At 39.0% G+C, this 14,769-nt stretch overlaps 1 protein-coding gene across 3 annotated transcripts in view; it reads left to right on the forward strand.

Annotated features, from left to right (window-relative positions):
• Positions 1-14,769, forward strand: part of abcc8 (ATP-binding cassette, sub-family C (CFTR/MRP), member 8) — a 164,274-nt gene that overhangs the window by 97,451 nt on the left and 52,054 nt on the right. For 2 of the 3 annotated variants that reach the window (XM_059973945.1, XM_059973946.1), the window contains exons 16-20: positions 2,434-2,539; positions 4,543-4,572; positions 8,855-8,890; positions 10,288-10,386; positions 11,811-11,895. In XM_059973945.1, coding sequence (XP_059829928.1) covers positions 2,434-2,539; positions 4,543-4,572; positions 8,855-8,890; positions 10,288-10,386; positions 11,811-11,895 — 356 coding nt within the window. Of the gene's footprint in view, positions 1-2,433; positions 2,540-4,539; positions 4,573-8,851; positions 8,891-10,287; positions 10,387-11,810; positions 11,896-14,769 lie in introns of all 3 variants that reach the window. The other variant, XM_059973947.1, reaches the window with a different exon arrangement.

Raw genomic sequence — 14,769 nt, forward strand, 5'->3', positions numbered from 1 at the left:
ATGCTGTAGGTAAACTATGTTTCTATGACATAACAGAAATATGCATGCTACCTTTATTAGGTACACCTGCTTGCTAATGCAAATATCTAATCAGCCAATCGTGGCAGCAACTCAATGCATAAAAGCATGCAGGCTTGGATAAGAAGTTCAGTTGCTGTTCAGACCAAACATCAGAATGGGTAGAGAAAGTGACCGAAGTGAGCTTTAACTGTGGAATGATTGTTGGAATGTTTGAGTATTCTTGGGGATTTCCACATACAGCAGTCTCTTGGGTTTACAGAATATTGTGTGTGTGTGATCATTGGTGATCATTGGGGCGCTGTCATGACAAGCTCTTCGCACTGATCTTTTATGGTACGGCGTGTCTTGGGCAACTGAAACCTGGCAGAACCCATCCCTCTCCAGGTTTTTTATATGGTATGATACACAAAATACATCCAGTGAGGGAAGGGCAGTTCTGTGGGTGAAAAGGCTTTGTTAATAAGGGAGGTCAGAGGAGAATGACTGGACTGGTTCAAGGTGACAGGAAGGCAACAATAACTCAAATAACCACGTGTTACAACAATGGTGTGCAGAAGCACATCTCTGAACCTTGAAGTGGATGGGAGATAGCAGCAGAAGGCCACAGCACACAGGAGGTACCTAGCAAAGTGGGTACATAGTTTATGTGTGGATTGTGAGGTATTTTATATCAAAATTAGAACACATCACCAAAATAACATAACAAGAGATATACCTGTGGCTTAGACAATAGATTGGCAAAAGTTAAAATCAGAGAAGTGACTCATAAATGTGGCTGAAAAGTTGGTGTGAGGGTTTTTATATTAAAGAAATGCTGGCATCAATAGCAGGACAAGAAGGAGCAGTTTTGTTAAAAGTTATTACACTCGAACTAGACTAAAGTCTTAGTGAATCAGATAACTAGAGCTGTAAATTAACTAGCTTGATGAGAGGAACTTAGATAGTTAAAGAGATAGAGGACATCTACTTTCCAGGATAGAAAAATGAGATATAATAACCAGAGTCTGTGAAGAAAAGGGAACGAAAGCTTACACTCAGTGGCCACTTTATTAGGTATAGGAAGTAGATAATAAATTGGCCACTAAGTGTAACTCAAGTTAACGTCAGGACAGGATAAAATGTTCAGAAACATCCAATTTGAAAGCTCTTTATCTGAAACATGATAAGTAAATTAATGTCACAGGTAGAGATAAACAGGTATGATCCAATAACCAAGACAGAGATATATGTTTGAAAAATGACCAACCATAGAAGCTAAATATTTCAGGATATTTACTTCTAGAAGAGACGTGAAATGGAAAAGGAGGGCACTTGGCCGTAACATAAAAAAATGAAATAAAGTTAATGAAGAAAGAAATCTTAGTGCAAAAAACGACAAAAGAGAATCAGCTTTGATGAGGAGCAGACACTGCCTGGAGATGAAAACGTTAGTGGGAGTTGTATAAAGACTGTCAAACAGTAACGGAAATACTAGGCATACTAAAATTAGACAAATTAGGGGGATGTGTAACAAGAACATTTAGTGATCACTGCCTCTTTGGCTTACAGAAAGATTGAGTAAACCAAGTTAGAAGTGATAGTGTGAATAGCATTTTCATGAGTGTATAGACGTTGTATTTTTCTTGATTAGTATATTATGTGAAAGGAATCAGTAATGCTCAGATAGGGAACAGTGACCATAATAGATAAAAGAAATTGAATTAACACATTTCAGCCTGTATAGCACTAATTTAAATCAGAATGAGGGAAACTGTGAAAGCAAGAAGGAGAGGCTGGTTATGACACTAAAAAGCAAGAGGTGTACAACATTTAAGGGTGTACAACTGAATTTCCAAGTAAAAACAGAAAATGTCCAACTGTGGCTCAGCAGTTTATGACAGCAATGCTGAAGATGTAACTGAAGAAGCAGTAAGCCTGATTGGAGTGATTTCAGAATTCAGCAAAGGACAACCAATGCCCTGATACAGAAGCACTTTGCTTCTAGAATGTTCCCCACAGGCTGGAATGTAGTAAGTGTAATCCCACTAGTAAAGACAACAGAACTATAGATCAGCTGGCTTGATTTGAGTAGTAGGGAAATCTCCTATGTACTGAAGGAATAATAGCAGGATTGCACAAAATCAACATAGATTTATGAAAGGGAAATCATGACTGATAAATCTGTTGGAATTTCTTGTCATTTGTAACTACTAAAATAAACGAGGGAAAACCATTGGATTTGGTGTATTTGGACATTCAAGTGGCATTTGATAAAGTAACACATAAGATTTTCATCTGTAAATTTAATTCTTGAAAGGAGCTAAAGCTGATAATCCATGCTCATTACTGTTCACAAACAATTCAAGCAATAATAAATCCCAGAGTGATGTGCCGTCTATGTGAAGCTGAAAAAGCTCCTGTTTTATTTTCCAGGGCAGCTAACCATGATAGTTGGTCAGGTTGGATGTGGCAAATCTTCCCTGCTCTTGGCAATTCTCGGAGAAATGCAGAAAAATTCTGGAAATGTGTACTGGAACAGGTGATGATCCTCTTGGAAACTCTTAGAATATGTTCTAAATTTTTAAAAAAAAAGGTTTTCTGTAATACATTGAATCAGCCATTGGTGTGAGCTTCGTGGCCGTTTTAAAGATCATTATACTCCAGTACTACTCTTGTATTGTTAAGCAAATTTATATTCCTTAGAAATGACAATCCCATGATACAATTTTTAGCAAAACTGGAAGATAACAATTATAATCGCTGACACCTTACTCATATTCCTTTATGTCCTTGGAGATATTAGAACGGAAGTGAACAAAGTTCCAAGCTTGCTCTGGACATAAAACATCTTTACAAGGTACCTTTATTCATCACAGCATCTTTGAGATGCAGTGTTAAATAAAGAACCTGTCTACTTTCTGAGCTAATTTGCATGATTCTGCTCAATGCAGGGTGAACAATTTCACCCACTGCAACGTTGACATGAAAAGGCATTTGATACATTTACTTAATTCAGAGTCGTTTTGGGATGTTGCTGTAAACATATTGCATGCAATAGTAGTAACAGTATATCAATAATCAAGTTCAAATTTATTATCATTCTACCATACACATGTATACTGCCAAACAAAACAATGTTCCTCCAGACCAAGGTGCACAATGCAGAACTACATATAACTCACACACAACACATAAAGTAGTATTACTGCTAGTAAATTAACAAATAATAAGGTGCCTTTGCAACACAAGTTAAAAAGTAAACAGTATAACGCTATTGGTGCCTCATGCATGATGAGACCTGGGTGGTGGCAGGACAAATCTTTATTTGGCTGCAGAAATACCAAAGTTTTGAATGACATTAGGTAAAAGCGACTCATTGTGCATGAATAGCACAGTGGTACAGCAGTCAATGTTGCTCAGCTCAAGTGTCCCAGGTACGATCCTGACTTCATGTATGGAGTTTTCAGAAGTACCTCTCTGAGACCACTTGGATTTCTCTCGGTGCACCATTTTCCTTCTACATACCAGTAATTGGTAACTGTAAATTGACAATTCTGTCAGTGGGTGTCAGGAGATCAGTTATAGAACATAAGGCATAGGACTGTATAGCACAGGAACTTGCCACTAAGGTGTGCCGAACCAATTAAATTAGTAATCAAGTGGACAAACAAACTAAGCCCCTCTGCCTAAACAATGCCCATATCCTAACATTTTCCTCACATTCTTGTGTCTGTCTAAATGACTCGTGTATCTGCCTGTACCACCACTCCAGGCAGTGCGTTCCAGTTGTCCACCACTTTCTGGGTAAAATCTTTGTCCCTCTTAACTTAAATGTATGCCATTTTGCAGTAGACATTTCAACCTGGGAAAAATATTATCTGTCTGCTCTATGCCTCTCATAATCCTATAAAGCTCTATCAGATCTCCCCTCAGCTTCCACCACTCCAGAGAAAATAACCCAAACTTTTCCAATCTCCCATTATAGCACACGCTCTCTAATCCAGGTAGCATCCTGACAAACCTGATCATCACCCTCTCCAAAGCCTTGACATCTTGTGCGACCTGAACTTGGGCTATAGTTAGGCTGCATTTGGCATATTTCATAGTTTTATAAAGTTGTAACTTAACTTACTGACTTTTGAACTCAGTGCCTCAACTCAAGAAGGCAACCATGCCATACACCTTCTTAACCATTCTATCAATCTGCGTAGTCACCTCCAGCATGCTATCTACTTGGACCCCAAGATCCCTCTGCTCATCAACACTGTTAAAGGTCTTGCCTTAAGTTGGTGGGTGGGAAGGGGAGGGGAGAGTTGAAAGTGATGTGATAGCGGTAAGGTTGCATTCAGATAAGTGATAGAAATGCAGTAGGAGCTGGCACAGTCTCCTTCTGTTCTAAAAAAAGACATATGACCAAATGCAATATAAGTGTGATTGATGTGGACAGACAAAACGGGTGGCATGAACTTGGTGGGCTCAAGGGTCAATTGCCTCTTTCCTTTATCAACTATTCTTATTTTCTTCCAATTCATTTTCCAGAAGTTCTGATGCTGAATCGACAGAAGAAGGCAGGTATGGTTTCCAGTACCGGTCACCTTACTTAACAATCAAAATTTAGAGTCTTGATAGTTGGGGGGGATGAACTGCAGATACTGTGGCTGCAAGGGAAGCCAGGATGGTGTGTTGTCTCCCAGGTGCTAGGGTATAGGATATCTCAGAGTGGCTGCAGAAGATTCTCAAAAGAGAAGGTAAGCAGCTGGAGGTTGAGGTGCACATTGGCACCAATGACATAAATAGAAAGGGGGAAGACGTTTTGCACAGTGAGTACAGAGAATCAGGGAAGCAGCTGAAGAGCAGGACCTCTGGATTATTCCCACTGCCCTGTGCTAGTCAGAGGAGGAATATAATGATAGTACAGTTGAATGAGTGGCTGAGGAAGTAATGCAGAAGGCAGAGTTTCAGATATATTGATCATTGGGATCTCTTCTCGGGAAGGTATGACCTGTACAAAAAAGACAGGTTACACCTTAACCATGGGGGACTAATTTTCTTGCAGCGGGTTTGCTAATGCTGTTGAGGAGGATTTAAGTTAAGTTGGTGAGGGATGCAAACTAGAATGATAGGGCTTGTATACAAGAACATGTAGTGTCTGCTGAGACTGTGAGGAAGAGGAGGATAATGGGGCAAAATTGCAGTCAGTGAAATGAAGTAAAATGTAACATGGGGACAAAATCAGAAAGAGTGATGAATACAGGACTGAAGCTGTTATATTTGATTGCACACAATATATCGAATTAGATAAATTATCTTTTAGTGCAGTTAAAAATTGGTAGGTATGATGTTGTGGACGTGTCTAAAAGAAGATCATTGTTGGGAGCTTAACACTTGAGGATATACATTGTTTTGAAAGGACAGGTATGTAGGTAAAAGGGGGGCATATAGTGTAGGAAAAAATGGGAAGTTAGAGGATTAAGAAGCTTTTAAATACCAACAGAAGGCAACTTCGAAAATATAAAAAGAGAAAAGATAAAATATGAAGGTAAGCTAGCCAATAATATAAAAGAGGATACCAAAAGTTTTCTCAAATATACATAGAATAAACACAAGAATGAATATTGGACTACTGGAAATGATGCTGGAGATGTAGTAATAGGGGACAAAGAAATGCTGACATACTTAATAAGTGTTTTGCCTTGATCCCTGTGGAGGACACTAACAATATGTCAGAAACACCAGTTGACAGCCTATTCTGATTGGCCACCAGTGTTCCACAGGGGTCGGCATTGGGACTGCTTCTTTTCATGTTATATGTCAGTGATTTGGATGCCAGAATTGATAGCTTTGTGGCCAAGTTTGTAGACAATACAAAGTTAAGTGGAAGTGCAGGTAATGATGAGGAAGTATGGAGTCTCCAGAAGGACATGGACAGATTGGGAGAATGGGCAAAGAAATGGCAGATGGAAGATATTGTATGAAAGTGGTTGGTCATCCACTTTGGTAGAAGGTCATGGACTATTTTCTAAATGGGGAGAAAACTCAGTTATCAAAGTCCAAAGGGACATGGAAGCCGCTGTATAGGCTTCCTAAGAGTTGCTTGCAGGTTGAGTCAATGGTAAGGTTGACAAATGCAATTTTACATTAATTTCAAGAGTACTGAAATGAATGAGCATGGATTTAATACTGAGACTTTATAAGGGATTGGTCAGACTACACTTGGTCTCCTTATCTAAGAAAAAATGTGCTGGCATAGGAGAGGTGTCAAGACGAGGTTGTGGAGGTCAAATCACTGAGTTTACTTAAAGCAGATGTTGATAGGTTCTTGGTTAGTCAGGAATGTCAGAGCATACTCAAGTGGCCTAATTCTGCTTCTAAATCTTATGGTATTATGGTCTAATTTCCTCAACTTTGCATTGTCCTGTTACAAGTCAAGAATTAGCAAAACAAATCTCATCTATTTTTAAGTTACTCATTCATAAGACTTGGCTGGCAACATAAGCATTTGCTGTTCATATCTAATTGCTCCATTTTTGAGGAGTCTATTGACTTTGTGTTTCTATATTTTTTTCTCACTTGTATACCTATTAGATTTATCTAAGTCATCTTTCTCAATCTCTTCATTGTTAATATCTCTAACATTCTGACTCATCTTGAAGGCATGTTTATAAAAACTATTGTAAAGTCTCTCATTTGTATGAAGCTGGATCCTTCATTGTCTGTTTCAGGGGTAGCAAGACAACTACAGCCATGAAAAACAGCAATTAAAAATAGCTGAATTTCACTTTGCAAGCTATTGACCACATTCTGGCATGCTGGCCTTTATAACAAGAGGAATTGAGTATAGGGATAAGGAAATCCTTCTACAGTTGTACGGGGCCCTGTTGAGACCCCACCTGGAGTATTGTGTGCAGTTTTGGTCTCCAAATTTGAGGAAGGACATTCTTGCTATTGAGGGAGTGCAGCGTAGGTTCACAAGGTTAATTCCCACAATGGCGGGACTGTCATATGTGGAAAGATTGGAGCGACTGGGCTTGTTTACACTGGAATTTAGAAGGATGAGAGGGGATCTGATTGAAATATATAAGATTATTAAGGGACTGAACATGCTGGAGGCAGGAAGCATGTTCCGGCTGATGGGTGAGTCCAGAACTAGAGGCCACAGTTTAAGAATAAGGGGTAGGCCATTTAGAACAGAGATGCGGAAAAACTTTTTCACCCAGAGAGTGGTGGATATGTGGAATGCTCTGCCCCAGAAGGCAGTGGAGGCCAAGTCTCTGGATGTATTCAAGACAGAGTTAGATAGAGCTCTTATAGATAGCGGGGTCAAGGGATATAGGGAGAGGGCAGGAACAGGGTACTGATTGTGTATGATCAGCCATGATCACAGTGAATGGTGGTGCTGGCTAGAAGGGCCAAATGACCTACTCCTGCACCTACTGTCTATTGTCTATTCTCTTTCGTAAGATGTATCACTATACAATAAAAGGTGGCTCTATAATAACTATAATAATATAATAACATTATATAATGCTAAGTTTATTATTTCAAAGGATGAACTTTGGTTTGATGACTCTTATAAACCTGATCAGTAAGAGTTGAATGAAATGAATTAATTCAATAATGGGATTTTTTTGTAAGTCTTCAAGTATTTTAATCTTAGGTTCAATATGCTTTCTATGCAGTTTTTTTACAATGCTCAGTTACCCCAAGCTAATTCAGTTTGCTCTTCTGCTATCATAGTCATCTGCCTCCAGCTTCACTGGAAGGAAATACCAACTATTGACCAATGTTGGAAAACCCTAATGAAAACTGTAACTTAGCACACATCCTTTGAAAATTTCATAAGCAGAACATTAAAAACTTCTGATGGTATCATATCTTGATGACGTATTCTAGAAACACACACAAAATGCTGGAGGAACTCAGCAGACCAGGCAGCATTTGTGGAAAAGATGATACAGTTGCTTTGGACAGTACTGAAGGAGGGTCTTGGCTTGAAGTGATGACTGCTTACTCTTTTCCACAGATGCTGCCTGACCTGCTACGTTCCTCCAATGCTCTGTGTGTGTTGCTTTGGATTTCCAGCATCTGCTGACTTCCTCATGTTTGAAAATATTTTTGAATATTCTTTTACATTTGCACAAAGCCGCAGCTTGCACTGTAAATTTGAAGGGCAGCAGAACAAACTGAAGAGATGGAAATCAAGAACAAAAGCCACGGAGATATTTATTTATGTATTTTGTGTAGAAAGAGAGTGTGGAACAGGCCCTTGGAGGCACATCTCCCAGCAAGCCACCAATTTAACCCTAGCCTAATCACAGGGCAGTTTACAATGACAGTAGTATTAACCTACAAACCAGTACATCTTTGGACTGTGAGAGGAAACTGGGGCACCTGGAGGAAACTCACTTACACACGGGAAGGAACGTACAGACTTGCTTACGGAGGATGCCGGAATTGAACTCTGAAGTCCCATACCCCAATCTGTAATAACATCATACTAACCGCTATACTACTGCAGAGTCCCATCTGAATTAGAAGCATTTATTAATGTTTAGATTGGGATCTTCCATCTTTTTCCAAAACAGTACAGAGAACAAGAAGTGATGATACCATTCAGATAATGAGTACGACTGACAATCTGTAAAAGGATCAGAAAAATACATAAAAATACATGTTTACATGGAAGTTGTCCTCATTCAATTGAAAGATGCAGATTTTGAATGACCTGCTGTGTATTCTCTGCACTTTTCATTTGTGTCTCCAGATTTCTGAGAATGACCTGAATTAATGGATGCTACACTGTACTAAACAGACATTATACCTTGTCCTCTTTCTCTTTAAAATATTGCAGCAGTACCGAGGAGGACACAGCTGTTGATGTTGAAGTGAGGTACATCAAATCATTCTTTCCCCACCCCTGGAAATCTACTAATTTGCCCTAATTCCTAGTGTTCTTTCGCAGTTGCCAATACTAGCAGACTTTGATGAGTGGTTTCCTGGGTTTCTGGTTGCCAACTCAGAACTGACCTGCAGACATACACTTGTTTAAAAATTGTCGGCAATAGGGTGAGAAGGTGCTGTTATCCAGCAGGTCATTAAGGTCTGTTGGTTTTGTAATTGGCATGCAAAGGCAGTGTGTTGCCAGATTGAACACCTCGGATGACCAATTGTGAGTGGTCATCTGACATGGCCATTCTGTGGGCAGGGTCATTGGAAGTAGGAATGTGTGTGTTTTAATCTCAGGAAAGTTCAACCAGAGTTGGCAATCTGGCTGGAGGCTGGGGTTGCACATGCTGTTTTCTGGTACTCTCTTTGTATCCTCTAATCACAAGTCTTTTATCAATACTTACAAGGCAGAACTTCACTCATTCTTTTGCATTCCTTGTGATGACTATATAATATCTCACTTTAAGTTATTTATGAACTGTGTTACATTGTTGTATATAGTTTTATACTAAAATATAACAGTGAATTGTTTTACTGATATAGTGCAGAGAGACAGGAAGACTCCTTCATTATGGTTTTCTTATCTATGAAACTCCTTTTGAAACAATATGCTTAACAAATGCATTTTAGCGTTGCTCTCTCATACAATATTTTTACTGCCTGGAAGCTTTATTTTCTGATTCAATTTTCTTAGTGTCCTTGTCTAAAAGTACAGAGGAACTAGATTAGAATTAGCACTGCATGTCCGTTTTGAAAAAGGCAGCATCTGACTAAATGATTACAGTTGATGAAATTTCTTAATAGTAATAGGTAAAGTACTTAATAAAAGTATTTTTGGATCACTAAGAATACTTAATTGAAATTTGACAGATGTAAAATCTTAAAAGCCTCATTAAAATTATCAGCAAGTTTCTTTAGGTAAATAGTTTTCACATTTTTATAAAGTCTTTGGAATTAAACAACTACCATAATTACATGAGTTTAATATTTGAATCAGTATTGAAAGTACTTTGGATAAATAGATTTGCATAGCACATACTCTAATGTTTTATCTGGTCCTGTTGAACTGTCATAATCCTTGTAATTGGTAACAGTTCTTTGCACAGAGATACAGGACAAGAATAATAATGAAAGTCTTCCCAAGATCTGGAAGCTTGGAATCCATGTATAAAAATAAACAATTTCTCTGTAGATGTCCTGTAATGTTATCAAACAGGACACTAGGGAAACAGGTCTTTGCACACAATTTATCTTTGAAGTAGATAATATTGTTTATTATCAAACTACATAGTTTATCTAAACACACCGTGCATACATTTCATGTATGTTGTTATACTGTAGGAGAAGAGGATCTGTGGCCTATGCTGCACAGAAGCCATGGTTGTTAAACACAACAGTGGAGGAGAACATCACATTTGGAAGTCCTTTCAACAAAAAAAGGTAATAGACTTTGTGTTCAGGAACAGAAGCAGTTGGACTGAATTCAGAACTGGCATCAGTGATGTGGAGATTGCTGGGATTTTCAAAAACTTGTTTTATACCCATTTTTATCATGCGGATTTCACAATTTAACCATTAATTTGTACGTACTTCCTCCCAAGTGAGACAGTAATGAGCTAATGCTATTAAAAATGTTAATGCTCTGTGGACAGATTGGGTCATAAAGGTACATTATGCTTCACAAATGGTACAGAAGTAACATCTTTATGGAGTTTGCACAGTCATATCAAACAGAAGCATATGTCCATCAATATCTGCATCATTTTAATGGTTCTGTAACTAATTATCTCACCTAAGTGGCAACATTTAACAGTCTATGACAGGTGTTGTTTTCTCTTTGTGCTTATAAGTAGTGTCTTAAGTGGTTTGGCAGTGTTGTTTTTCTCAAGGTAGTCACACGAGAGTTCAGGAGGAGGAATTTGAGATAACAGAAGACAACTGTAACATGAAGAATTGAAATAATTCAATACTTGTATGGCTACTGAACACAAGAGATGTAAACCTTTCATTGCATATTAACTCCTCACTGGTGGCAAATGTCCAAGTTGAATTAAAACTGTGTACAATAACTGGGTAATGGTCCAGAGAATAATAACCCTCAACTGTTTCTTGTACTGATTCAGCAACTGAGCTATAATTGGCTGCAGGGTGGCAGTTCCAGTCTTTTAGTCAGTTGTTTCAGTCTATCCTCTTGCGTGAAGCAGATTACAAGAAAGGAAAAAAAAATCTCTGAATTTCATCTACTTCGTAATTTCAAAGATATTGCTGGTGTTCCTCAGAGCACCACATACAATCACTTTCATCCTACTCTTTGGCCAAGGGAAATAAATGTTATTGTGAAAACCACGTCGCTAAGTCAGGCAAACCTTTTCCTGACATTTAAGAAAAGCTAAATACTAAGTTTAAAATGTTACCACAGGGCTTTTGAAATTTATCGTATTTTTGTATTGTAGCTAGTGTAGCATTTAAACTGTCTAAGATCCCAACTGAATTACTTCAGACTGGTTATGTCAAAGTTAACTTCAGAGATGAAACTGTTTCAAAAATGTAGAATGACTAAATTATAAAATAGCTTGTTTGAATCATAGTTTGACATAATTCTTCGTATTCTGTTTAGCCCAACAATATTGTGGGAGATGATTACTGCCTTATAATGATATTATCTCAGCCATTTGTCTCCTTTTATTTTGGTAAATTGCAGCATTGTAGAAAATATTTATCTATGGGTTACTATTTACTTAATTATTTTGGCATCAGTAAAACCAAGACAATGTCTCCAGCTCCATAATGTCTGCTTTCCCCTGAGTCATTTTACTGGATGTAATAAAGTGATTTCAATTGACTTTGTGCTACTCTCTCTACAGATATAGAGCAGTAATTGATGCATGTTCACTTCAGCCAGATATTGACATCCTTCCTCAGGGAGATCAGACACAAATTGGTGAAAGGGTCAGTAACCCAGAACATTAATCTTTGACTTTTTAATTATGTAATTTTGTGTAGCATACGACAGTAATATGTGTGAAAAAGACCAAGTGCTTACCCGGCGTATACAACAAACCACCTCCTGTCGGGCTTCCAGCCAGGTACAGATACTGATTTTAACCAAAGCTTCAATGACAAACTCTGCAATCTTTATCAGGGATGATGCCTGGGCATGTCTTGTCCGATGGTATTTATACCCCACCATCCATCCCTCCTGAATGGTTAGTCCTCACCCATTCAGGTTTCCACTGTCCCACCTTGTTTACAATCAAATTCCAGTTCATATTTAGAGTGAGACTTTGGTCTTTGTTAAAATTCTTGTACTCTAGATTTATTTTAATTGCTTCCTTCACGAGGCAGTCCCAAAAGCCATTGGTGCAGCACAGTAGTTTTTGAGTTTATTAGTGATACATGTGGTGGAATAGGAGCCTAACTGGATTTTTTTGTCAGAATGTGTTTTGTTCTTCTTTCCAGGCCTGATAATTAACAGAGCAAACATGACAAATACTAAAGCCTTAATGTTCACGATGAAAGAGAGGCAGAATTTTGTAACATTTACTCTCATCCCAAGATAAATGCATAACTATAAATACCAACAACAGTAAATTAGGGTATTTTTGTAGGCTTTATTTTCTACTTATTTTCGTGACACATGACTTGATTACTCAAAAGACCAGGATAAAGCTACCATCAGTTGCTCAAGGCTCCAACTTGGGGATTTAATAAATAAAGAGAAAGCAGAATTGTTTATTCTGTGGTGATGTACATTTGTGTTGAAAATTTATAATAATTTTAATATTACAATTGAAATTACAGTACCACTCTATTCCCTAAACTGCTAATTAGCCTGTAGGTTAAACCTTTGATGATCAAACAACCATATAAAAATTACCACACAGAAACAGGCCATCTCAGCCCTTCTAGTCCATGCCAAATGCTTACTCTCACTTAGTCCCACCGACCTGCACTCAGTCCATAATCCTCCATTCCTTTCCTGTCCATATACCTATCCATGAGGCACAACTTCTAGTGGCTGACCAGGTCACTCACCCTACTGGCTGTATCCTAGTAACTGCATGGTCTTAAAGTAAACAAGTCATTTAACGAGTGTATTGCAACTTCCACTTTGTTCTTAAACTAAATTTTGCACTTATTATTTCCCTTGGCCTGAGCAAAACAAAAATTCAGTATGAACTTCATACTTCCTTGCTCTGCCCATTATCTAGTCAGCTCTAATGTACAAGTTTAATGTTACAAGTGAACTAAATTTCAAATGGCCCATTTTAATGCAATACACACTTGCAATGGAATTACATCTTCAAATAGCGAAATAGAAATTGCAAGACTTTGGCCTCCCTTGTACTTTGATTTTTTTTAATTCACTGCTTTTATATTTGTTTATTAAGATAGCCTGAGTTAAATGCATTAAAAGTCATTTTGTAAACTTACCAGTCTGTGACATGCAAATATGGTTTCAATTGAAGTAGCTGTGTTTGCTGGTATTTCAAGTGTTAATTAATGTGATCACTTCTAAAGTTGTTAAGGAGGCAATTGCCAGTGTTAATAGCAGCAATTTGACAGTTGATGATTTCAGCTGGGGTTCCATAAAACAGAATTGTATTTATTAAGTAACACATACAAACTGTTTGGAGGAACTCAGCAGCTATGGAAAAGTGTAAACAGTCAGTGTTTCGAGCCAAGACCCAACATCAAGACTGGGAAAAGATGATGAGAAGGTGGGAGTGAGGGGAGGAAGTATAAGACTACAAGGTGATTGGTGAAACTGGGAGAGGGGGAGGGGTGAAATAAAGAGCTGGGAAGTTGATTGGTGAAAGAGATGATGGGCTGGAGGAGGGGGAATCTGATAGGTGAGCGTAGAAGAGCATGGAAGAAAGGGAAGGGGTAGGACCACCAGAGGGAGGTGATGGGCAGGAAAGGAGATAAGGTGAAAGAGGGAAATGGGAATGGGGAATGGTGAGGGTGGGGGCCCCAATTACTGGAAGATCTAGTAATCACTGTTTATGTCATCAGGTTAGAGGCTACCCAACTGGAATAATTGTGGCAGTAGAGGAGGCCTTGGATCAACATGTTGGAAGTGGAATTGAAGTGGGTAGCCAGACAGGGGTCCACTTTTACTGGTGGACAGAACATAGGTGCTCAGCGAACTGGTCTCCCAATCTACGCTGGGTCTCACTAATGTACAGGAAGCCATACCAGGAGCATTGGATACAGTGGATGACCCCAACAGACTGTTTGGGGCCCTGAATGGTAGTGAGTGAGGGGGTGTAGGGGCAGGTGTGACACTTGTTCCACTTGCACCAGGAGGGAGATCAGTGCGGAGGGATGAGTGGGCAAAGAGTGGAGCATGGAGTGATCTCCGCAGAAGGCAGACAGTGGGGGGGGGGGTGGGGGGGGGAGTGGAGAGAAAGCTGTGCTTTGGTGGTGGGATTCTGTTGGAGATGACGGAAGTTATGGAAAATTATGTGCTGGATACAGAGGCTACTGGGCTGCTGGTTGAGGACAAGAGGAACCTTATTGCTGGTATGGCTGCAGGAGGATGGGGTCAGGGTAGATAAGCACGATATGGTAGATACACAGATGAGGGCAACATTGATGGTAGAGAAAGAGAAGCCCCTCTCTTTGAACGAGGAGGATCTCATTAGTTCTGGAAAGAAAAGCTTCATTCTGAAAGCAGATGCGGCAGAGACAGGAATTGACAGAAGGTAACTTACATCATCTCCAATGGAATCCCACCACCCCCTATGCAACTCCCTTGTCCACTCATCCCATCCCACTGATCTCCCTCCTGCATCTTATCCTTGCAAGTGGAATAAGTGC

Source organism: Hypanus sabinus, chromosome 7 (genome assembly GCF_030144855.1).
Source record: "Hypanus sabinus isolate sHypSab1 chromosome 7, sHypSab1.hap1, whole genome shotgun sequence".
Lineage (NCBI taxonomy): Eukaryota > Metazoa > Chordata > Chondrichthyes > Myliobatiformes > Dasyatidae > Hypanus > Hypanus sabinus.